Source organism: Oryzias latipes, chromosome 11 (assembly GCF_053564925.1).
Source record: "Oryzias latipes strain Hd-rR chromosome 11, Olatipes_Hd-rR_3.1".
Classification (NCBI taxonomy): domain Eukaryota; kingdom Metazoa; phylum Chordata; class Actinopteri; order Beloniformes; family Adrianichthyidae; genus Oryzias; species Oryzias latipes.
In genome coordinates, this window is record NC_136247.1 from 20,413,189 (window position 1) to 20,439,299 (window position 26,111).

Sequence of the window (26,111 nt, forward strand, 5' to 3'; positions counted from 1 at the left end):
CTTTCCACCTTTATCCACCTTTGTCAGGAAGAACACGTCAATGTAAGGGTGGGGTCCTCTAAGATAGCACAAGGGGTAAAAAAAGTCCTCTGGAGAACAGTTTGTAAAACAGGGAAGATGCCAGGCACCACTATGCACAGGCCCACAAAGTAAAGTGCTAAAAATAAATGTATTTTTCAATTTTAAAAAATCTATTTTAACAGAAACAGAATTTATTTTGCATCCATCCATCTTCAGAATTTGCTGTATCTCTTTAAGGAGGCATGAGGCGGCTGGAGCTTACTGTTAGGCGAAGGAAGGGTACACCCTGAACAAGTCACCAGTTTGTTGCATGACCAAAACCTCATATTGGATTTGCCACATGTATAAGTAAAATAAAATAAAAAATTATAGGGAAAACATTACCTAAAAACTCAATTAAAAAAGCTGTGAGAGCTGACCATTGTTGTAAATAAACCTGAATATGAGAACAAATGTGTTTCTTCTTGAAAAGTATGGTCCAGTCTGAAACTTATCCTTTTTCCAGAAAGGATGAGAATGTGAGAACAGACAAAAAAGGTCTTTAAGAATGTGTCTTAATGGATTTTCTAACCATTTACTGGATGTGTGGAGCTTAATCAAACCAATGCCTGCTTCTTTTTCAGTCATTCCTTCATTCATAGGATTTAGTCTGGACTGATAAAGCCCTCCCAGTGACTAAAGAATGTCTGTTCTTCCTTAAGTGCTGCTTTACTTTCCCAAGTTCTAAAAATTTATTTTTTTTAAAGATTTCCTTCATTTGAAAACACAGAAAACAAAGGCAAAAAGGAGTGGTTGGTGCTCTGAAAGCCACACATTATCATATGGGTGCCCTCAGATGTACTTTATTTAGGCGAAACAATGCAAACACACATTCACACGCACATTTTCTCCATGGTCTGTTCTCTTCCCACCAGTTCCCTCTTTGAGTTGTAGATATCTTTACAAATCAGGACGCTGCCAGGATTAAATGTTTTGTAATACAAACTAATAGCACAGACAAAGGCCTATTATTACGGAGCAGTGTGTAAGTTTGTATCCAGGGAGATATTGTTTCCAGTTTGCAGTCTAGAAGGTAAAATATTTTCACCCTAATAAGAATAAAAGGTGGCTGACATAAAGAAATTTTTTAAACCAAAATCTGACGTTTTTTTTCATCATGTTTTATTTTTGCTTTAATGAAGAAAAATAGTAACAGTTGAATATGGTTTAGATTAAAGGAAAATCCTTTCTTATGTATATATTTATATATATATATATATATATATATATATATATATATATATAGATATAGATATAGATATAGATAAAGAATCCATCCCAGTACGAAAAACCACCAAGATTCTTCCAGTCCTCTGCAGGACACAGACCATCACAAACTTTAAAATAATGCTCTTATAAAGCAAAGAACGGCTTCTTGGTCTTTGCTAATTCTGATCAACTAGTTCTTTGGAAAGTCTTTTTTCTAGGCTTCAGTTGTCTTGTTGTAATAATTAAGGGATATAAATGAATAGTTTGGGTATTTCTAAGGAAAGATTTCAAAGTTTATTTTGAGAAGGAGCCTCCATGTTGTTGTTCACCCTTCGATATGTCCCCTCAGGGACAGTTTTATTATTTTATCCGGGCTGGGGACCGACAAAGGAAGACCAAGGCTTGGTCCCCCCCTTATGGCTACATACGTGTGTGTGTGTGTGGGGGGGGGGGGGGGGGGGGGTACCATTAGGGGTCTCGCCTAAGAACCAAAGTGGATTCAGCTCATCGTGCCACCAGGGAAACAACCCTGGTTTCCCATTCACCAATACACAGCCAATTGAGCCATCCAGCAACTTGTGAAAGAAACTCCACCCATTGTCTTCAATTAATTTCAGATTTATTTACATAGCACAATATTAAAACACAGTTGTCTCAACGGGCAACCCGTTGTATCCCTTTCAGGGTCGCCGGAGCCTGTCTCGGTTACTGTTGGGCGAAGGTGGGGTACACCCTGTACATGTCGCCAGTGTGTTGCAGAGTTTATGACGGAAACGTCATCGTTTTATTTAGGAAGCACAAAGCTACGGTGGCCCAGAAGGGTCACAACACAACACAATAACTTTCCTTGCAACACATTAACTGTGGGAGTTGAAGCAGAGACTCTCTCTGGGATGATTTTATGAACTCAAACATGGAAACATGATTACCATGCAGAACTCTTCAAAATAATAAACCCGATCCCTCCACATTCTCAGTGTCTACCATGCATTGATATACACAGACACCGCTCCATGTAGCGATCAGACCATACCTTTAGCTGGTAGCTCCTCCCACATGCGGCCGCGGAATCAAGCTTTAGAGAACATAATTTCTAAGAGGCGGGGCGGGGCGTTGCACACCCCCCAACAACAGGTTAGTTGACAGAACCCAAATTATGCATACCCGCCCAAAGCCATTTTTACCCGCAAATTTAGAACCGAAACTGCCCAATCTGGCAACACTGCTGCTAGCTTCTCTTATAGAAAAAATGTGCTCCCTCCACAGCTCACTGTGACGTTACTTTCTGTTAGTTAGCCACTCAGCCCAGTGGAAATTTCAGAATAAAAGCACTTCCATTGCAGCTTTATTTCCATTGATAGTCAATGTGTTGTGTTGTGAGTTAATGTGTTGTGTTGTGAGTTATTGTGTTGTGTTGTGAGTTAATGTATTGTGAGGTAAGTTATTGTGTTGTGTTGTGAGTTAATGTGTTGTGAGGTAAGTTATTGTGTTGTGAACCTTCAAAGCAGACACGAAGGTTTCTAAATCTAATGGGGGAGATTAAGTGGGAAGTGGATTCCTCACTTTCTCTGTATGTCTGACGTAACCTGAATAACAGCAGAGTTCTGACCTGCAGACATCTTGACCTCAACTTTAAACGTCGCTGATATCAGCTGAAGAAGGATATGGACCTGAATCTAATGTCTGCAGTCATAACATCGAAGAGAACTATTAACTCTGTTTTGAACCCAGAAGAACGGCTGTTATCAGTAAAAGAAGAAATACCAACCTTGGACAATCGACAGTTATGGACCCTTTTTAATTTTCCCCTACAGCATTACTTTATTATAAAAAAAAATAAAAATACAAAAAAAATATTAAAAAAAAGTAAAACAAATGATTAATCACTTATTGAAAATTGTTAAATTGATTGACTTTTAATGATATTACTTCACTTTCTCCAAAAATTGATAAATTGATTCAAAATTCTTTCCTAATGTAGCATAATTTTGCACGTTTTTAACTTTTGATACTTGATGAAATTTTTGCTATGAAAATTCCTGAAACAGTGTTGTCTACTTTACTGATAAAGTATTATGTTTTATTCATATGAATGGCTTTTATAAGTAACATAATCTGCATATATTTCAGATGACTGATCTGCATTTGCCATGTTGATTTCTAAAATAGTTATTTTTGACGTAATACTTAAGTAATTCATCTTTGTCATGTGCTTTATTGATATCTTATGATTTTTAATTCTGTCTGATAAAAACTGGGAACCGGATATTGATAAATCATGTAATAAAATGGTTACAGTATAACGGGGTGGGATTATATAAGTTCGCTTCCTTCCACTCCCTTTCAAGCAATATTTATTAATATGTCTAATTATCCTAAGTTTGATAAGTTACTGTACGAATGTATAACTGATGATTATATTGCTGTTGTGTCTTATTTCTACTTAATTGCTTGAAATAAACCATTTCAAATCAAATCAAAAAAATTAATGATTGACTAGGAGAAACATAAACTTGATGCAGTAAAAGTAATGTTTGTGTTTGTCAGAAATCCCTATTGTTTTTAAAGTTATTGCTAAGTTTTTCTTTTTTGTAGGGGTTGGGGAGATTTTACAATTCTTTTAATTTGATCTTTTTACTGTGGAGCTGAGTCTGCAACCTTTTACTAACAGGAATTGAAAAGACAGAGAGGAAACAGCTGATTGATTTTCTGCAATGCTCCAAAGATGTGTCAACAGAAATGAGACATTTTTGCTCAAGATCATTGGTACACATCCCCATAACAGGCAGTTAATTCTGTTGTGAGCCACAAAAGAACTTTCTCAAGGAGAGAAAACTGTCATTTATGCAAAAATATGGAACCAATGAGAGCCAATAATTAGACCAAAAGTAACACTTTTTACAATACATGAACTTTTCAAGTCTGCTGCTTATTCTTTTAGATACTTGCATTTGTCACAGTTTAACAATACTGTACTTTTACTGATGACAACTCATACATATTTTTTGATTGATCACGGATCTCAGAATGTTAGTATCTAGGTGTACTTTAAAAATCGTTTACAATTTTTTAGAACAGCATGGACTTGTGCAATTATACTTTCTTAGCAATGATGACTTGTCAGTTTTGATGAATCTTTCTGAGATCTTAAGGAGACTTTCACTCTGTGGTCAACATCTGTGGAAGCTGCTTGTTTTTTTCCAAGCAAAATGCCAAACCTGCTGAAAGGAATGTCTTAAGATGGCTTTAGGGGGCTTTTGATGGAACACTATTTGACAACTGAGCAGCTTAATTGAAATTTACTAGAAGTTGAAAACACTGCGAGGCCTGAAGTTATTTTTTTTCATCCTTAATTTTTTATTTGTCTTGTCCAGCAGCTGATCAAACAGATTAGACTGAGGGCCTCAGTGTTGTCCTGAAAATGGGGGTTTCATGTAGATCCAAACACACAAGGTGCATATTTGCATAAACCTCTTTTGTATTTGAGGCTAAACGCTATTTTATTAAATGTATGTGCAATTTTTTTGGACGCAAGACAGAGGGGGAATAAATTTATAGAGATGGGGACATAGGTACAAGATAGGGGGGTAAAGAAGTTGAAGGATGATTAACCCTTCAACACTGAAGCTCCACCTACAGTGTTGACACTCTTTGGACTATCGTTAATTCTTCACACAATTAAGGTAATTTGTGCAGATTCTGAAGCAGAGAATAGCAGCTTTGCACCATTTTGCAACACTTGATGTTAATTAAAAACCAGAATCAGCTGATTCATGTTCTTAGAAAACCCCAAAGTGCTTTACAGTCACAGGCCCATTCACCTATGCACACACACATCCACGCATTGATGGTGGCTCTGCCTTCCAACCCCAACCTATTACTGCTGTACCAGGGGCAATGTGGGGCTCAGTGTCTTGCCCAAAAACGCTTCAACACATGGGCGGGTAAGGTGGGAACCGAACCTGCAATCATCCAATCGGAGGTCGACCGCCCTACCTCTGCACCACTGCCACCCTAGGTGAGATGACACTGGTGCTCATTTGAGTGTCAGTGTTCTACTGTGGACAATGATGTTAAAGAATGTAGTGAGTAGAACAAAAGTGGTGGGATATGCGAAACCTATTCTTGGAATCAAGTAATGTTTCGATTGATTTGTGTACATGAATGAGAACTTCATCTTTCCTATTTGAAATTATGGATTATGGATTTCCTGAATAATCTTCGTTAGGTATACCCCTAGAAGCAGCTCTAGAACAAGATAATGAAATTCCTAAGCATTAGATTGAAGATTCCTTAAATTGTTTAAGCTCTGCTTAGTTCTTACCTGCCCTTCGTGCCTCAAAGCAGGCTTGACCCATCTCATCCTTCAGCTCTTGATTCTCTGAAGCGATGGCTTCCCCGACAGCTACAAAGCGTCCAACTGCCACATTCACAGCTTGACCTACCCTGTGAATGGCTGTCAAGGTGCGCTCTGACTTCTTTGGCTTGTCTTTGTGGTTTATTAAAGTGGTAATCTGAAAGGTAAAAGGAGAGCAGGATGGTAATATCAAACAAAAAAACCAACCTAATGGTTTCAAAAAGACAGAGATTCACTGCAGATTAGACAAATGACGAAAAGTCTTTAAAAACAAATCTCTGATAAGTACCGTGGCAAAACTGATTGTAATATGTACAAACTATCTGTGTTGCAAGATTCTAACTTGGGGATACAGAGTCTGCTTTTATTCAGCCATAGGAAAAATAAAGCACAACTTTGTATTTTTCACTCCCCTTTGTTTTAGAGGAGATAAAGTTGTTTAATCAAATGAAACAATAGAAGCCGTATACAAAAAAATAATAAAGGAACAATCTTAAGCCTTTATCACAACTTCCCTTACAGTTAGATATGGGTTGTCTGTGGGAAATAAATGGGCAAACTTGTACAGAGCAGCAGGTGGCACGCTCAAAATATCAGGTCGTAGACCTCTCGGTGAGCCCGCTGCAGACCACTCGGCGAGCCCGTAGAGTAAAACTGTTCATGTACATTTTTTCTATGATCATGCAACGGGGGACAGGTCGTAGTGGACACGTCTACAAATCACAAGGGTAATGGGTGAAGGAGTGATTCAGGCATTTATAACCATTCAAATTTTACATGGTTGGCACTTCAAAGTATGAGAAGGGGACGGCATCCATATGTCACTATCAAATCTGAGTCTGGATTGGTCAAAGTTCAAATGGTCAAACTTTCAACATGCTTTCAATGGCCACATGTTTTGTACATAGAGCCTAAAAACGGTCTTAAAAACTTGTGTACACAGACTTTCATTGGATGTGGTTGATTGAACGTCTGCTGCGGAGGCTGGTGTGAACGTATATATAAGGCTTTAAGGTTGAACCGTGCATCTAAACAAACAAACCACAAAGTTTTGGTGAGACCAAACCTCCACCTTGAATTTGACACTAACAAAAAAGTACCAAATGTACCACAAATACCAATTTCTCAAAAATACCACTGTTGGCAGGTGTCAGAAGGGAACAATTTTCCATTTAATCCAAAACTAAAGTCAGATTTTATGCCAAAAGTAAACCTATTTACAGCCTCCTTTATTTATATTGCCTTTTTTCTATCCATGACCAAACACGGGTCATTTTTTGTTTTGCGAGCATGCCACAAATGTTGGACAAAACATTTTAGGGTTGCGTTTTTTGGAACATTATTGAAAAATGTGGAATAAACTCCAGTCAATGTCCAGTTCCCCTAGGCTTTATTTTTTTCGTTCAGAATCCAATAGAGGAAATTAGTGATCCATCAATCCATTTTCTATTCTCTTTTTTTTTATCCCTTACGAGGTCACGGGGCTGCCAGAGCCCAACCCAGCTACTGTTGGCCGATGGCATTGTACACTCTAGAATGGTTGCCAGTCTGTCACAGGGCCACAATCGGCACACACATTCACACCTAGGGACAATTTAGAGTCGATTGTTTTTGGACTGTCGGAGGAAGCTGGAATCCCCGGAGAAAAGCCACGCAGAAGAGAACATGTAAACTCCACACAGAAAGGTCCCGACCGGGGATTTGCTGTAGAGCAAGAGCGCTAACCCCTGCGCCACAGTGCAGTGCAGGCCTTAGACTTTAGAGACTTTAGAGATGATCTATCTAATATGTAACATTATTTTAGGGACCTAAACTACGGTCATTAGGCTACAGAAACTTAATAAATCATAACAGACAACTTTGAAACATGGTAGAAGAAGTATGATGATTTGCGAAAGTGTTATTGCTGAAGGAAGACTGGTAATATGACCAAAAATTATTTTGTCAAAACAGGTGATACAGTCATGAGGCTGTAACTGTTATCTATCTGGCTGTTAAGCTTAACTAAAAATAATCGCATACAATAATAGACTTGGAAGGGACCCAACCCAAAAAATGAATATCAATAAATATATGGCTGAAGTTATACTTTTTCCAATCAAAAACATTGATGCACTATTTTACTAAATATTACTATTTATATGAATATAATATAATATTACTATTATAGTAATATTACTATATTACTATACTATTCTAATAAAAGAGGAGTTAGCTGAAACATTCATGAAAAAAATATACACATAACTCAGACAGGACCTTTTAGTGATAATTGAAGATATTAATTATGAATAGGTAGAGTTGATCAAATATTTATTAATTGTTTTAACTCTCTCTAGAACCGCCTAGAGGATTTAAGTGAGTGAGTGAGTGTGTGCATGTGTTGGTTCATTGTGGGTGGCTCTTTTAATTGGTCTGAGCCTGTAGGTGGTCCAAGAAAGGAAAATGTTACAGTAAGGGCTTTGGGACACATGTTTCTACTGAGCTCAGATTGTGTCTTCAAGAACTGCATTTTGGCTCATAACTAAAAGAGCTGTTGCTTTCTTCCCAAAAAATAGAGAATTGGTTGTACTTCAACATAATGTAATATCTACATTAGTTCATTTTAAAATTCAGCTTAAAATTCAAAATTAAAATTAAGCTTTGTCTATTTTTAACTCTTGTGTTTATTTTCATTTTGTGTTTAAAATAAAATAAAAAAATCAGCTTACTATCTACAGCTCTATTGGTTTTTGATTCTTTCTCTGAAAATCTATTACTGAATTTAGAATCATGCATCAAAAAATCTTAAAAGTCACTTTCTAGCCATAGCTCTTCCATCCAGGGGGAACTATTCTTGTCCCAGTCCTTTAGCACAGCGGTCCCCAACACAGAAAGAATAAATAACTTGGATTACTTCCGTTGTATTTATTTCGGAATCTGAAAGATGTTTTCTTTTGAAAAATTGCCCGATTCCGTGTTACATCCGTCTATGTCACTTTTGACGCAGGCCAAGGCGCTCTTCTCGGCCACGTGATAGGTTACTGCTAAAATAAAACCCAGGAGCTAGCAAAAAGGATACAAACAAACGTCTTCGCCAAGGGGAAAATGCTCAGCCAGGAGACAGAAGAGGAGCCTTCCACTACCAAAAAAAAGAAAGCTACATTTAATAGACAGCACTTCTTTTTGAGTGTGAGAAGGGCAGAGGATGATGACACCTGTACGATGTACAATGTCATGCTTTTCAAAATAAAAGCTCAGGGTTTGTCTTGTCACGTCCCTATTCATTCTTCATCGTAGTATTGTTACAATAGTTACCGGTATACGCCGACAAGTGTGAAACCGGTCCGTGAAAGTTTTGTGTGACTTCATTCCGTTCCGTGGTGTTAAAAAGGTTGGGGACCACTGGTTTAGCACACATGCATTGTTACTTTGCTGTAGGTTTACCTACAGTTTGTCTTCCTATTTATTTATTTATTGTCTCCTTTAAAGGCCCTATACCATGCTATTCTTAAGTCTTTCAGGGTAAATTGTATCCTTATATATAAGTATATATTACCTTTGGCGCATTAAAGAACACATTATTTATGCAATATAAGTTACTTTCATGAATTCTTTGACCACCCGGAACTAAGACGACTCGATCTCTGAGGCTCCGCCTTTCACTCCTTGTAGGTGCCGCCTATTTCATGACGTCAAGCCAGTGCCGGTCACGGGTTATTGCATTTCTCCCACGAAAACAAAAAACATCTAAACTTTTGCAAAGATGAATGTGCATCCCGTTTATCTTCCTTTAGTAGCCCCGCTTTTTATTTCATCACAGACAGAATGGTGATGGTTAACGGGTTTATTTTACAGTAAAATGTGCTCACAAAATGAAGACAACACCTGATAAACATTTCAGGATTTAGTGAAATGATGAGATCATTGTATTATGCTCCAATTAGCACTAGCTGCGATGATTTCTGTCTCCTGGATCATTTTACTGGAGACATGCACACCGCTCTGTCTCTGCTCAATAATCCATGTTAAAACCTGTTCTTCTAATTCGTCACTCGCTTTCTGTGCTTATCGTTTGCAAATCGTTTGCTCTTCTTAAAGGAGCCCGGCACTATTAGAGACCATTAGCTCGGCAGAGAAAGTGGGAGTGTTTGTTAGTCTGGGGGCGGAGCTGGCAGCACAGACTCTTCCTGGAAGGGGCTGTTCTCATTTGTTTACATCACAATGTGAGGACCCACTTGTTTTTGTGGATTCGGAGGGGCTGGTGCTCCGTGAGCAGGTTTTTAGAGGAATACTCAGAAATGCACGAATGGATCAAAGTACCGCTTTGGGATTGTTTTTTATGAGGAATTAGCATTATAATACACTCAAAAGCTCATAAAAGTCGATTTTGCATGATATAGGCCCTTTAAATTGAGGTGTACCTGTCATTTTCCTATTACAAACAAAATGTCAACACAGATATCACAGCTGTTACCTGTCAAATTGCTATTTTCTGTCTGAATGCTCAACTATTGTTACACGCTAAAATCACCACATAGCCTTAGGTGCTCATTAAGCACTTCTTTTAAAGTGTCACTCATTTTTTTGAACGAGTAGGCCTTCATTATCTCAGTCTTGAAGCTTCTTTCTCGCAAGCTTGGTGTTTCTCACTGACTCATCAACAAAGAGTGGGATAATGCTAAGAAAACCCTACCGCCAGCTGGCTGGACATTGTGCAGCTGCCAAAGGGGAATTGGGGCACTGTGGCTCAAACCTACGTCACACGCAGACACAGTGTTATGCAAGAGACCCGATTAATATTTTTTTGACGTGTGGTATCTGTTTCTGTCTGCAGCATGCACACACATCTCAATGAAACCAAGAAAGAGGAAAAGAGGGGCAATGATTGCAGAAGATACAGTATAAAGGAAAACTTTACACTTTTTGCATGGAAAATCTTTTGTAACTCCAAAAATACCAAAGTTAGTCTAACAAAATGATCACTGTGGCTAGCTATTGTTGTGTTTTCTTACAACCAGTAAGTAAGAAAACCTATCTTGTGATTTTTTTAAGGCACAGCAGAGAACCAGGGGCTGGGATTTCCTCTTTTAAGGTCTAGGAGGTGGTGCATTTACTGGCCTGTGCAAACAGGAACAGAGCAGGGTGGAGAAAGCATAATATTGAAACAGTGGAATCACATAGGAGAACCCTTTGTGAATGAATCAATGGAACTTTTTTTTTGTTTTTGCAAAAAGACAGAGAAAAATGCATAATCTTTTAACAGCTGTCAGAAAAGTAAACTTAGTTTGGTAAAGTTACACTGTAGCGCAATGTTTGTCCAACCTTGCCTCAAAAGGAGCAGAATACCAACGTGTAACCATGCACGTGATATTACTACTGGGACACTGGAAGTAGTCTAATTTTGAAAATATGGTTAAAAAACCCCAACAATTTCATATGTTTCAGTGATGGAAAAACGAATTTCAGGGATTTTTATCAGTAATTTATCACAATCGATTTACTGATCTAAATAGAGTCTAAAAAATATCCCAATGAATGCAAAACAGCCTTTGCAATGACACCAGCAGAGCTTTTCCCTTTGGTATGCAAACCGTACATTTGCTTGACTTTCACTCTCTTGGTGGCGAATAATTAGGGCGACGATTACAAGGCCGATAGAGAGAAAAAAAAACACATAAATGCCCCACTGTGAATAACAAAAATTCTTAACCAAGTCCACTCACTGGTTAGCAGGAAATTCAGACTTGAACCTCAAGGACACAGACTATAAATTAGAAGAACAAAAGCTGGAAGCATGTGTGGCTGCCTCCCATGGAGACACACTTGGTTTGCTGTGAATGGTAAAGCTAGGAGAAATGTTGATGTGATCAGTCCTGTCTGTCTCACCATTAGAGTTTGTTTTTTCGGGCTGTTTGCGTCAATCTTTTCCTAGAAAAACGGAAAAATATTAGTTTTAAAGGTAGCAAGTAGTGACGGAGACATTTATGGGAGAGATTTATGGTTATTTATTGAGCTCTATATGATCCATAAGAAAGGTGGTACACACCGCTCTTCTTTATGAAGCAGAAATCATGAATTCACTCAATCTCTGCATACTTACAGTTTTAGCAAGTGTGAAAATAAGAGTGTGAAGCTTTTTCTCGTCATCTACAGCATCTAATTTAGCTTTGAAAGCAAGTAGTTTTGCATTAGGTTGGCAAATGCAATCATTTGCCGAAATATATTTTAGTGTTTGAGGTAAAAGCCTCACTTTTTTCCAAATAAAAAGAGAAAAAAAAAGATATGAAAGGGTTCCAGTGTGATGATAGAGTCTGAATGCAGGATAAATAAACCCATCGGCATCATTTCATTTAGTTTAAATAGGATTTTGAGTCAGCGCTTGATGAAAATCAGCTCTTGGTTGTCACACAGCTCTTACACAACAGGATCCTGGGTGAAAAAAAGAGAATAAAGAACATTTGCAGGTAAGTTTTAGCTCATGGCACAAAAAAAATCCTTGTCGAACCCACAAAGAATCCTTTACCAAGCTGAGCTTCTTCAGAAATGTTCCTATTATGGTTTGTTGCAGTCCTGGACTGCTACGACCATGTTGTTCTCACAATTTCTCTTTCTTATTTTCTGTTTGAGCAAAGAACTGAGCCCTTTTGACCCCCTGCCCCCTAGAAAAAAATGATGACATTCTGCCGCCCTTTCCAGGATGTCCCCAGCCTTCGGCCATGAGTGGCTGGGATAGGCTCCGGTAGCCCCGTGACCACGAAAGTGAACAAACGGATTAGAAGATGAATGAATTGTAAACATTTCATACACAAATCCCTGACTTGAAACAACATGAACATATTAGAAATGTGGACATGGCTAACAGAAAAAACAACCTCTGTTGCCAAGGAAAAAAATTACGTTTGCCTAATCTTCTAAAATTTGCAGAGATCTGTTCGTCAACCAAAAAAATGTAATGGTTGCTATGGACATAAAACCAACAGAAAAGCCGCCATTTTTGAAACGCTTTTCCTTTTTTTTTTAACAATTTGTCACATGCAGCTTTGACCATGGTGGTGGTTGCGGAAGAATAAGGGATATAGTAAAAATAGTAATTTCTGATTATTAGTTTTGGAAAAAAGCATATAAAAATGAACCTATTTATGTAAGTATGTATATGTATATATGTATATAAACTACAATGCACCTAAGTATATATAGTAGTTTTTTTTTTTTTTTGACAAGACAGTGAAAAGTAGACAAGAGAAACTTTGGAACTTTTAAAGAACAAATTTGGGAGAACTGTAAAATGTGGGATACGCAAGCGAGCACATCTCTCATCATCTTGTCGTAGTTTATTTTTTTCTTGGTTTTTGAAAATCTAGTGGCGTGCTGCTCTTTCAGAATTCATCTTCCCTTGTGACTTCAGCTGTCTGGCTGCATCTCTCCAACATTAATCCTCCTTTTCAGTGTAAAAAAGTGATCTAAGTGTTTCCCAAAGGCTTGACTGCAGCAGAACAGGAACAGCTTGCAGTGTTTAAGCTGCATCCTAAAGGGAACACTATGAATCTTGTGTGCAGGAAAGCAGAAATGTGAAAGAGAAGCGCTAATGTATCATCCAACTTTCACATCAAAAATATACAACTAAGGGGAAAAATATGCCCTTTAAGTCCCCAGTGACTTGAGCAAACCTATCTCTTCTCATTTCAGGTCAAGGGTGAACACACTGACATAAAACTGGGAGGTGCAATGAGTGTGGCAAATTCTTTGAAGCAAAAAAAAGAAAATCACACATGAAATAAAGCAGGCCAATGGCCACTTAACAACATGTCTAACAATGTATGATTTTTAATGTCATCCACAACCGAAATAAAAGTTCCTTAACCAACAGCGGAATGCAAACCCAACTAGAAGGATCTGCATTTCCAGAAGAAAATGCAGTGTTGAATGCTATATTGCTGAATAAAAATGAAACTTAAAGGGTAATAATTGGCAATAAATAAATAAATTATCGAACTTGACCATAAATAAATTGAAAACAGCACAATAACAAAAAAGATATTTTTGTGAAAAATGCCAGCGGCGAGTATCGAACCAGCGAGCTTTAGCACCAAGGATTCCCCATGTATTTCAGTGGAGGCAAAAATCCTGGAAAATCTTGAGAAGTCCAAGGATTTAAAAGAACCAAAAGTCATAGCTGGAAAAAGCTGAAAGATCTGAACATTTTAACAGTTGAATGGTTAAAATAGCTGGAAAATTGTAGATGGAGTTAAGCGGCAAAAAAAGTCGGAAGATGCTATACTAAAGAAAGAGAACCAGGAAAACAATGGGTTAAATGTTTTATAGCAGTCAACCAATTACTTTTTAATTCTCTTCAATCAAAATGACCCAGGAGCAGCTCATTGTATTCCTAAAATGATATCAAATGACATGTGATTTCCTTTGACCATCTTGTCATGTTACTACAACCCAAGGAGTTTCCCCTTCTTGGCAACCACTGACTTTCATCTGGCAAAGTTGCAATCGGCAACTTCCCCTTTAAGACAAAACACTGCTCTGAAGCATTTAGCATGGGACTTGTGCTTAGCTGGTGAATTTTTGAGGAATAATTGTAGGTTATACGGCATCAAAAACTGTGATATAACAGTTTGAAATTACACTACAGTGATAAAGATACAATAACTGTATACACCGCTAATGTTAGCTTGGGTGCACGAGGGGCTGTAAAGAGTGTAAATGACGGATGGCGGGAAGTAGAAGTGCAATGTACTGCAATGGTCCCGCCTAATGATCTACTGCCGCTCTGCAGAAACTATGTCCTAGAAAACGACACATTTTTCTTTTATTTTGGCTAAAACCACTGGGAACATTTTTAAAATAGAGCAAAAGATTATCAGCATGGGACTTGAAACTTCAAAGCTCAAACCTTTATTAAAAAAAAAGTCGAATGTCATAGAACGGAAACAAAGATCTGATCGTGATCAAAGAATTAAGTAAATGTGGCAAACTGATTCTGTACAGGTGACACGGCATGGAGGAGATTGTTTGACAAGGTCTACAGCCAATCCGAATTCAAAATCCAGTGTCTTGCTTAAATGGGTTATATGATGCTATTCTTAAGCCTTTTATAGTAAACAACATGCATGTATATAATAAAATATTACTTATAGCACACAAAATAATGATTTCTTTATTAAACATGAGTTACTTTCCAACTCGAACGTAAGATGATTGATCTCCGAAGCACCAGCTTTTGGGTGCCGCCCATTTCATGATGTTAACCTGAAGGCAGACTCGGCAGCATGTCGGCATCTTGCCCACAAAAACAAACAACATCCAAACTTATGGGAAGATGGCTGTGCATAGTGTGCAGATTACCTTAAAGCGTTTTTGCCCATTACCGCTAGCCCTGCTGAGAAAGTGGGTGTGTTTTAGCCCAGGGGCGGTGCGGCTAGCAAAGACGCCACCTGGAAGGGCCGCTTCTTTACTTATCTACGTCATAATGAATCCGCTCTTCTTTGCGGGTTGGGAGGGGGCTGGTGCTTAGAGATCCGGTTTTTAGAAGAATACTCAGAAATGTGTGAATGGATCAAAATACCACTGTGGGGTTTCTATTTAGTGAGGAATGAACATTACAATACACCTAAAAGCTCAAATAAAAAAGATTTTGGTTTAGGCCGTTTAAAAAAAGATAAAGAAGGCTGCAAACTTTGCACTGAAAAACAATCAGTGAAACAGCAAGACAGCAAAGGTGAACCCCGATATTGTGAGGAAAAACTCTACTAAAAATGTTAAGCTTATATTGTGCTTGTTTATTTCATAAATCATAGATTTAAACAGTTTCAGCTTCTGTTTATAAGGTCTAACATCTCTGACCTTCCATCTGCCTTTACCATCAGTGATTTGTTTTATGTGTTGCATATTATTAGTCGTTTTGCTAACAATGGAGACTTCTTGTAGGATCCAGCTGAATAAAGAACATGGACTGTGCACGAGTCAGCTAGAGAGGAATGGAAAGCAGCATCCCTAAGAGAAGCACACAAAAGGACTCACACATTTCAAAGATAGTCTGAGTGGAAAATAGTTGTATCCACCCTTACCCACCAAAGATGTCTGAGAAAAAGGGCACTGTTTGGCCTTCAACTTGGGTTCAGCAATCAGAGCTGACATTTGAATGCGTGCAGAATGCACGGGCAAGGTTTTATGGAATAATAAATAGCTGAATCCCATTCACTGAGCTTATACCTACCTACCAAGGACAAACGCCTATCAATAGAACTATGCATGTTTCATACTTTTATCTGAATAATTAGAGTTTTCTTTAAAGACTTTTTAATTATTTCACAGAAAAGGGAACTTCTGTGGTCCCAGAAATTCCCTTTCCGGTGTTTTATTACCTAACAAAACTGTTAAAGTTCCCAATGCCTTAACGATAATTATGACTTAAAATAGATCTTTTACTTAATTTACTTCTACATTAGATTTACATTAGTAATCTTGAATTATCTCTTGAATTAACATTTTATATGCCGTTTCATTTTACTTTATTTTAATGGTCACCATAGGCCTACAAGAGCTCAACTCCACTTGCAATATTTTGCAGCTGTAAATTAATAATAATGTTCAGGTAAATATTACATTAAAGCAATCTTAATTGTTACTGTGAATGGGGGTATACTGCTAATAAAGATAAATAAACTTAAAGTAGCACACACTGTTATTGCATACATTTCTTAGTACTGGCAAAATTCCTTTTTTGGCAGAATTCTAAGAATTCTCACAACAAAGCCAAAGTTATTTTTAACTTAAATGACAAAACTCTTGTGGTTTAGAGGTGTTGCAGTTAACAGCTAGGCTTCACGTTGAAAGGATGTAGATAAAATGTTGGTAAAATAGAGAAAAAATTATCCATATGCTAATACCAAATATAAAACTTGACTGGTTGAGGTTCAACTGGTTTAGCTGTTAACACACGTTCAATAGCCACGCCTTGTTTAATCAAATCCTGAAAACGTAAAAATGTGTGTAGCGACGCATGAATGTGAGAGCTTTGAATGCAGATGCGTAAAACGCGCATGTACAAAATCATTTGGTTCAGACCGAGTCCTGAACCTTAAGTTTGGTCTGTATTCAGACTATTCCTGTTTCAAACCATGTGACTAAAGACCTCTTAACTCATTGGCCAGGAATTATGAGGGCGGGGCAAAGCAACTGGAAGTCCTTTGCTTTGCAATCCTTGTTGGAATAGTTTACTCATACAAACTTTATTTTTAAACGTCGGTATAAATGTCAGGCTGAACACTTTTTACTGCTACGTTTGGTATGGCAGGTATGGTACTACTTTTTGGTATGCAAGGCAGCTGCCAGGCAGATGACACATATTTATTACACATAGATTGTTGGTATAACAGTGAGAACCAATGTGTCTACGTTAAAAGTTGCTTTAATGAGCCGGCATTTATCCAACCACATTTCAGTGAGTTGCTGTGTCCCAGTGTTGTGGCGCTATGGCATTTTTTAAACTTAACTCTATTAAAGAGCTACACCGTAGCTTTAAGGGTGACGTCACAGCAGCTCCAGGTGCGTGCCACATAACGAGACACAGAAAGTATGCGAGAGCCATTTTCAGCTGTGTTAAAATAAATGTTCTAACAAATAAAACAGTTGGACTCTTTTTATGTTTGATGCTTTAAATCAATTTAATTTTATATACCGGTTATATGGCCCAATATCACAACAACAGTCGTCTCAGTAGGTTTCAAATGTATCGTAAACACAAAATCACAAGGATCATACAAGTCATACAATTCAATAGGTAAATTCTAAACAGACTAAACTAGACTGGGCATCCCCGCCCTTAGCCCCTTGTTCTCGGTAAGAAATCCCCCCCCAAAAAAACAGAATACGGGAAAAAAAAAAGAAAAAACTCAAGGATGTCCACATGAAGGAGGGATCCTCCCCCAGAACGGGCAGGCGATGTACCGGAACTCTTAGAGAAGATTTAGCTCATCTAACTCTACAACTACATGTTTGAATATTCCAGCAGATGAGCTTCACCCAGATGACACGACATTCATTTGTCTGCGGCGCATTGGTTCTTACTCTGTTTACATCAGTGACGATCGGTTACGGTGGCCGTTTTGGTTCAATTGTTCCCCTCTGGGAATGGATTGCATTTAGAGGAGGAATCTCAGAGCGAACCAAAGCTCAGTCCTATTGGAAATGAACCAAGGCCACCTCCAAAGATGGGTCAGAGTGGGTTCCTGGTCCCGGACCACGGTCCACTTAGATGTATTCAGACTGAAAATTTGTTTCAGAATATCAGGGAAAATGAACTCTAGTTCACTTTACGCTAACCAGTATAAATACACCCTTAACTCAAAAAGGACAATCTTTTTTTTTTAGCAATTTGAATATTTTATGGTTATGATAATATATATTTTCTGATCCATACCTATAATGTAGAGGCTAAACTGTCCTCTGTTCTCAATTAAATCTTTGTCAATGATACCATTTCTCAAGTTTACCTAAAATGCCATCTAACCCTTGAATGGACAACACAAGCGTTTCTTTTAGTGCACGTGTGTCAAACTCAGGCCCCCTGTGTTGGCCCACAACATCATGTCAGATGTGCATTAGAGCTAGCCTGCGGTAGATACTGTTCCGCTAATACTACTACTCCCACAATGCTTTGCTAGTATTTTGGCGCGCAGTCAAAACCGGCAAGCGCTCCTTTTTTCTGTTGACAGTCACTGACAGGCATGCTCCAGTATATCGGACAAATTATTGTCAACCTCAACAAAAATGGCCAAACGAAAGATGGACGACATGAGACATCATTTCTCATGTGTTTGTAATATCAAGCTTTTGTTGTTCCAGATTCTGTGTTTATGCAAAACTAAAGTTTGTTTCCATTTGAAAAGGTTAAACATCACATATCAATTGCAGTTAATTTTTCAATAAGTATTAAGTTTGGCCCATGACTTTACTTCACTGCTTCTTTTTCGCCCACTGTGAATTTGAGTCTGACACCCCTGTTTTAGTGGCTCAGCATTGCAATGTGTCAGACTGAGCTTTTTCTCCTCATGCTACAGCATTTGTTTGTTACGGGAGCCAGTTTAGCTCGTGCTGGTTTGCGGCGCCTTCCGTCCGTGAAACTCGGGTTCGACTCCGGGCTGCTCCCTGTTCCCTTCTCTACCTCTGCCGGTTCCAAGCCCGGTTTGAGAAGGTTGTGTCAGGAAGGGCATCCGGCGTAAAACATTGCCAAATTTACCATGCGACTCGTTCGCTGTGGCGACCCCTGATGGGAGAAGCCGAAAGTGGAAGATCTACAGCATTTGTTACACCGCAGCACAACACCAGAGTTGTTGCAGAGTGCATCATCGCTTCTGCATTAATGAGCTCCGTCTTAGCCAGATAAGCAGACTCAATGCAAATATCTTTCAGTTCACTTAAAAAAAAACACTCAAACACAAAAATGACACATTTTATGTTAAAAATGGATTAAAGGCAAAATAGAGAACCTTGTCTGCCAAAATGCATGTATTCTTTGAGTCAGACATCTAGAAATAAAAGCAAAAATATTTGCTAGATTATAAAATTCTCTATATAAACATCTTGAATTTGGTTCGGTGGGTAATCCTACAACTATGAAAGGAACCTACCTCAGTAAGTGCAAACAGAAGAAAGCAACACAAAAATATTAAAATGCTTTGAAAATTTGGCACATAGGAGAAAAAGAAAATTTTAACTTGTGTTTTCCAGGAGCGTTTTGATTGTCAGAACAACAAATATAATGCAACTTTTTTTCTTGCATTACCACTTGGCATCAATCCTCAGTAATCTATTGCAGTTGGGTCGCTATCTAGAGACATTTTTAAGCAGCAGAGAGGAATTATGACTGTTAGGGATTAAATGTTGTGACTATTTCACATAAAGAGGTATTAATCTTTGGGGTTTTGCAGCAGCTTGTTTTAATCTGTCAAAGTTTTAAAGTTTTCACTCAACAAGTTCAAAGAAGAAGCAGAGAGAGAGATGCAAGCTACCTGGTACTCTATCACTGCTGTCTAAAAATAATTGAAAATCTATCAGGTCTTAAGTGGCCCCTTTCAGTGTAAAGGGCAGAAAGCTCTCCAGAGTCACTCTGACTTGAGGTTAGGGCAGTTTTTATGAGTGACGAACTCTGGCATGGCTAATCAAAGGAATGGTAAAACTGACATTTTTAGCCATTCTCTAACATACCAGGTTTTTTTAGAGTAAAAGTTGCAGTTTTTGCATAGTTTGGCCAGAAGATCGACTTTTAATCAGTAGCATCTTATTTAACCCTTGTGCTATCCTAGGCACTTTGACATTGGGAGTTGGGTCATCTAGACCCACTAGACAGTGCGCTGAACCTTTTTTCTTCGATGATTTGTGATATTCACTGGTGTCCACGGATTACATGAAATCTTTCCACCTTTATCCACCTTTGTCATGGTAGGGAGAACACGTCAATGTAAGGGTGGGTCATAGGATAGCACAAGGGTTAAAAAAAAAATTGGCTCATATATTCGTCATTTTTCCACCAATTACAGGTTGCCCGTCTGCGGTTGTTTCCCACTAACAGCCAATAGGGGGCAATGAAGGTGTGTTTATCAGTATATGATACTGATAAACACACCAGGAAGAGGCGCTGTCCAAAACAATTTTATCATATTTTTGGACTAATGCGGGACAGCACGTCACCAAACTGGGTTACAGAGACAGTAAGTATCGCTGAAAGCGCCGTCATTCAGATGCAGCTCCTACAGTAGAAGGTAAAACTTCTCCCGAAAAAAACAAAAAACAAAACTAAATGATCTCGTAAACCCAGACACAGAGATGTGCCTTCAAACGCTTTTGTAGAGCTCTTCAAAACAAATAAACCTGATCTTTCGACCATATAGTCAATGCTTCCATGTAGAGATGAGGCTAAAAACTTGACGTTAGCTTCTCCTACATGCAACAGGAGCATCTAATTTATGAACGCATTTTGTGTCAAAAGAGGCAGCATATGCGAATTTTAAGCGTAAATCGTAAATGAATGCAGCATTACACCAGGTATGGTGGATTTGTTCAGAAGAATTGGACTTTTCTCCCAAAAGTGTGAATTATATATGGCTTTTTCTTCTTTATTGTGCTTTTTTTTTTGGCTCCTGTGATTTATACTCTGGAAAGTACAAGGTTTTAAAAAGATGCAAATCTAAAGAATGAGAAACAAACACACTCTTTAAGACTGTTAGCACAGATCCAAATGTAAACATATGTTTTCTTGTGACAGTAAAGCGCTGCCACAGTGTAATCATTCAGGATGAAATGAGGTACAGGAAGAGTAGGGGAACCAGAAGCTGATAAGAGTGAATGATAAACCAGGGACAAAAGCAGATGGGCAGCCATGATGAAGAGATAGATATACAGAAGTATGGCAGAGGACATACAGTAAAAAAAGGGTTGGTCACAGAGGCCAAGAATAATAAAGCACATCTGCCAGGAGCTGCTATGGCAACGAATCAACAAACCAACAGTCTGTCTTATCTAGAAACCTTTTTATGATATTGTTGGAAGTGACGCTGCAGTCAGACGCTGTGAGACAGCGAGAGGGAAACGACACTTTCATTGACGTTGAACAAACACGGCTGTGCACCAATCCGTGTTCTCTAGACCGCAGTTCAAGATAACCGACTTTCAAAGAGATCAAGAGAAAAATCAAGACATTTTGTTTACAAAGGAACACACTGAAATACAAGCCAGCAATATGATTGAGATGTATTTGCACTATTCTGTTCTGAATGGTAAATGGTGTATATATAGCGCTTTCCACCCTCTTTCAAAGGCCCAAAGTGCTTTACAGTCACAGAACCATTCACCCAGTCACATTCACACACTGATGGTGGCTCTGCTCCTGAACACTGGCGCCAACCTCCCACCAGAGACAAGGCGGGGTTCAGTGTCTTACCCAAGGACACTTTGACACATTGGTGTGCAAGGCAGGAATCGAACCTGCAATCTTATGATCATGGGTCGACTGCCCTACCGTTCTCCATGCCTCTGTTTGGTTAGGTGGGATTCATGTAATCTCCCTCTTTCCCACTTCCCTCCGGGAAAAAGGAATGCTTCCAGATTCCAGTTGGCTCGTTCGTGCTCCAGTACCTGACCGTGTACCTCGTCTCTACTACTGCTCCAACACTTGGTTGTGGATCCTGCCTCTGGCTCATCTCGTGCCCCCAGTTGTCCCCAAACTTCATCTGGATGAAGCTCATCTGCTGGACTATTTAAACATGTAGTTGTAGAGTTAGATAAGCTAATTCTTCTCTAAGAGTTCAGGTACATCGCCCGTTCATCCTTCTCCGTTTTTTTTCCGGAATACATTTTTTTGGAGTTTTTCCTTACCATGAAGGAGGGTCTAAGAGCAGGGATACCCAGTTTAGTTTAGTCTATTTAGTTAGTTCACTTTAGTATTTTTCTAATGAATTCTATGTATTCATGACCCTTTGGTTTTATGTTTATTTTACGATTACCGGTACAAAGCCCATTGAGTCGACTGTTGTTGTGATTTTGGGCTATACAAATATAATCGAATTGAATTGTTTATTTTAAAAGGTTATTGTTCACCTTTCGGCATATCCCTTCAGGGATATGCCTCAGCGAATCAGCTTTTAACTGATTCACACAGGTGGTTTGGCAGAAATACTTACGCCAAATGCCCTTCCAGACACAACCTTGTATTTAAAAAATGCAATTTACATCCAGATCAAATTTTTATACAATTTTATTTATTTAATCTTTTGTTAGAAAATGAAAATATACCAAGCAGTCAATTACTAACTGCTATTAGTCTGTAGTATAAAACAAAACAAGTCCCTGCTTTCCTGCAGGCCAATTTTTATCTTTTCATATATTATTTAATGCATAAACTAAAATGCATAAAGCAATTTACTAGATCTTATCTTGCATTGTAAACTTACACCCTTACCTGCAGTGTTTCAATGACTCATTAAAAAACAGGCCTTACAACTTGGCTATTCATAAAGTTTTAGTTTTCTTTTAAAGCACTGACACAAATTTTTAAATCAAATTTTTTTATAGCATTCAAGATTTACATAAAAGACATATTTTATAATCGTTTGAGATCTGACCCACAGGCCTCTTTAGGGTCTCCTTTTTGGGGTAGTTAGGTCGTTATTCTGCCTAAGAAAACTTCAAAATGAACAAGAACAACCCAACAAAACAATCAAAAGTAACTAAAGCATGGGGATTCCAAAGCAAAACATTACGTCTGTCATCTGCTTTGAAGAATACTGATAATATTCATGACATAGTCTGCCGCAGTACTTTGTTTCACTGCAAAGACAAGAGTCTCTTTTCATTTCAAAAGGATTGAAGACTGAAATAATTTAGAATGTGACTTTTAACTTATAAAAAGACAAAAAATATGCAACAAATAAGTAGCAAACAAACTAAGAGCAGAAAAGCAGCTCAAAGTCAAACCCTGGATTTAAGTCTACAGTAAATCTTTTAGAGCTCGAATTCGAAGCATTATTTGCCATTAATCTCCTTTGTAGTAAATCTAGCAGAAGAAAAATAGCACAAGTTGTAACATATCATTTTGTCTGGAACCATACGATCTGGAAAAGGACACTATGGCCAAAGGCACTCTTTGCTCTTTCAACCTGAACATTGATTGTACACACCCATGTCTCCTTTGTTATGTTGAAATTTAAGTGCACAAGACAGGGTTCTTTTATATTTTTACGCTGTTCTCTACTTATTTCAAAAATCCTAATCAGAACATGCAAAACCTTTAAAGACAAGATAAATATTCACAAAAACATTTATAGTGTCCAAAAATTCTTGACTCATTATCTATGTTTGTTCTTTATAAATTTTCTACTTTTCAGAATTTTACTTTTTGTACATTTGCCTTTTTTTTCTCTCTTTTTTGATAGCTATCAGTGTATTACCATTGCTTTATTGTAACTCTATAGATGTTAGACATCAATTTCCCTGTAGGTCATCCCAAAAGGATCAGTAAAGTTTGGTTTCAATATTAAAGCAAACCTAACAAAAGCAGCGTTTCTGTTGACTATGAAATTGGGCAAATAGGATTTGCAATCATAAATTTGACAAATTGGAAACACAACAATTTTGAAAAAAACTTGCATTTCTTGAAAAAATGCAAGTGCATTTAATGCATGTATTGGAAATGCTTTTTACAAATTCAATGAGTCACATGACCAACAACCGGTTGGCAATGCGCCTCTTGGTGGGAACTGGCTCCCTTGGGCACTGCACAGCAGGCGCCAGACGACGGCCCACAGCATCACACAGCTCATCAAAAGTGGAGCGTGTCTATGGTGTCAATTCAGTGCCTAATGTATTGCGCATCAAAACCGAAAAGACGCGAATCAAAACTCCAAATCCGCGAATCAAAATGCTATTTTGAGAACCAAAACCCACAATTTGCAACCAAAAGATATAACCCAAAGCACAATCATATTTCTCAGCTGCCAATTTGTCTTCTCACCATTCTGAATTCGTTGTTTTGAGTTGTACAGTTGTTGCGCAGAATTGTTGGATCCACAGCTCCTCTGTAAAATCACCAACCACGATATCCCAAAATTGCTTCATCTATAGCCCCTCCCACGTGTAAGGAGCCTGCCCCTCCATGGCCTGAATAAGACGCCGATGTCTCCTTTGATAGATGATGATGAGCGCTAGTGCTGTGGCAGAAATTTGGATAAATCTGTTGTAAATCAAAGTATTGTTCACATCCATTGCCATATTTTTTAATGGCTTATCGCTTAAGTTGGTTTGTGTTTATTCACATAAGTACGATTTAATGGAAACAATGTAATTGTGAATTATTGCTTTTTGACCTTTCTAGAATTTCTATAAAGCTTTGCACATACACTGTGTGTGAAATGGAAACACAGATATAGACACTTCATTTGAGTAAAACGTCATATTGGAGATTCTGAAACTCCCTTTAACTGCTTGCTACATGCAGTCAGGACCATGAATATTTTCTACAGAGACACATTCTTTCTAATTTAGTTTCTGTACATTACCACAGTGAATTATAAATAAAACAACTCAGATGCCGTTGAAGTGCAGACTTTCAGGTTTCATTCCATGGGTTGATCAAAAAGATTGCATAAATATGTGAAAAACTAAAGCATTTTTAAACACAATCCCTTCATTTCATGGGCTCGTAAGTAATTGGACAATTGACTTCCATGCTATTGCATGGGCAGGTGTGGGCAATTCCCTTGTTATGTCATTATGAGTGAAGCAGATAAAAGGCCTGGAGTTGATTAGAGGACTCGTGCTTGCATTTTGAAGATTTTGCTGTGAACAGACATGCGGTCAAAGGAGCTCTCCATGCAGGTGAAAGGAGCCATCATTGAGCTGAGAAAACAGAAAAAAACTGGCAGAAATTGCTACAGTATTAGGAGTGGCAAAATCAACAGTGAGGTACATCCTGAGAAAGAAAGAAAGAAAGAAAGAAAGCACTGGTGAACTAAGCAACGCAAAAAGACCTGGACGTCCACGGAAGACAACAGTGGTGGATGATGACACAATCATTTTCATGGTGTCCATGATGTCACAACAGCCAACCAAGTGAAAAACACTCTCCAGGAGGTAGGCGTATCAATATCCAAGTCTACCATAAAAAGAAGACTGCATGAAAGTAGATACAGAGGATACATTGCAAGATGCAAGCCACTCATAAGCCTAAAGAATAGGAAGGCTAGATTGGACTTTGCTAAAAAAGCATGTCCAAAAGCCAACACAGTTCTGGAAAAACATTCTTTGGACAGATGAAACCAAAATCAACCTATACCAGAATGATGGCAAAGAAAAGTATGGAGAAGGCGTGGAGAAGCTCATGATCCAAAGCACACTACATCATCAGTAAAACACGGTGGAGGCAGTGTGATGGCCTGGGCGTACATGGCTGCTAGTGGCACTGGGACACTGGTGTTTATTGATGACGTGACACAGGACAGAAGCAGCCCAATGAATTCTGAGGAGTTCAGAGACATACTGTTTGCACAGATCCAGGTGAATGCAGCCAAACTGATTGGGCGGCGTTTCATAATACAACGACCCAAAACATACAGCCAAAGCAACTAAGGAGTTTATTAAAGCAAAGAAGTGAAATATTCTTGAATGGCCAAGTCAGTCACATGATCTTAGCCCAATTGAGCATGCATTTCACTTGTTGAAGACTAAACTTCAGACAGAAAAGCCCACAAACAAACAGCAACTGAAAGCTGCTGCAGTAAAGGCCTGGCAGAGCATTCAGAAGGAGAAAACCCAGCATCTGGTGATGTCCATGAGTTCAAGACTTCAGGCTGTCATTGCCAACAAAGGGTTTTCAACCAAATATTAGTAATGACCATTTTGTTTTCAGTTATTTCATTTGTCCAATTACTTACGACCCCATGAAATGAAGGGATTGTGTTTAAAAATGCTTTTGTTTTTCACATTTTTATGCAATCTTTTT

The 26,111-nt window shown here is 38.3% G+C and overlaps 1 protein-coding gene across 6 annotated transcripts in view; it reads right to left on the bottom strand.

Moving 5' to 3' along the window:
* Nucleotides 1–26,111, bottom strand: part of ctnnal1 (catenin (cadherin-associated protein), alpha-like 1) — a 78,682-nt gene that overhangs the window by 37,007 nt on the left and 15,564 nt on the right. For all 6 annotated transcript variants that reach the window (XM_078954972.1, XM_078954971.1, XM_023959783.2 and 3 more), the window contains exon 2: nucleotides 5,594–5,783. In XM_078954972.1, coding sequence (XP_078811098.1) covers nucleotides 5,594–5,783 — 190 coding nt within the window. The remainder of the gene's footprint in view (nucleotides 1–5,593; nucleotides 5,784–26,111) is intronic.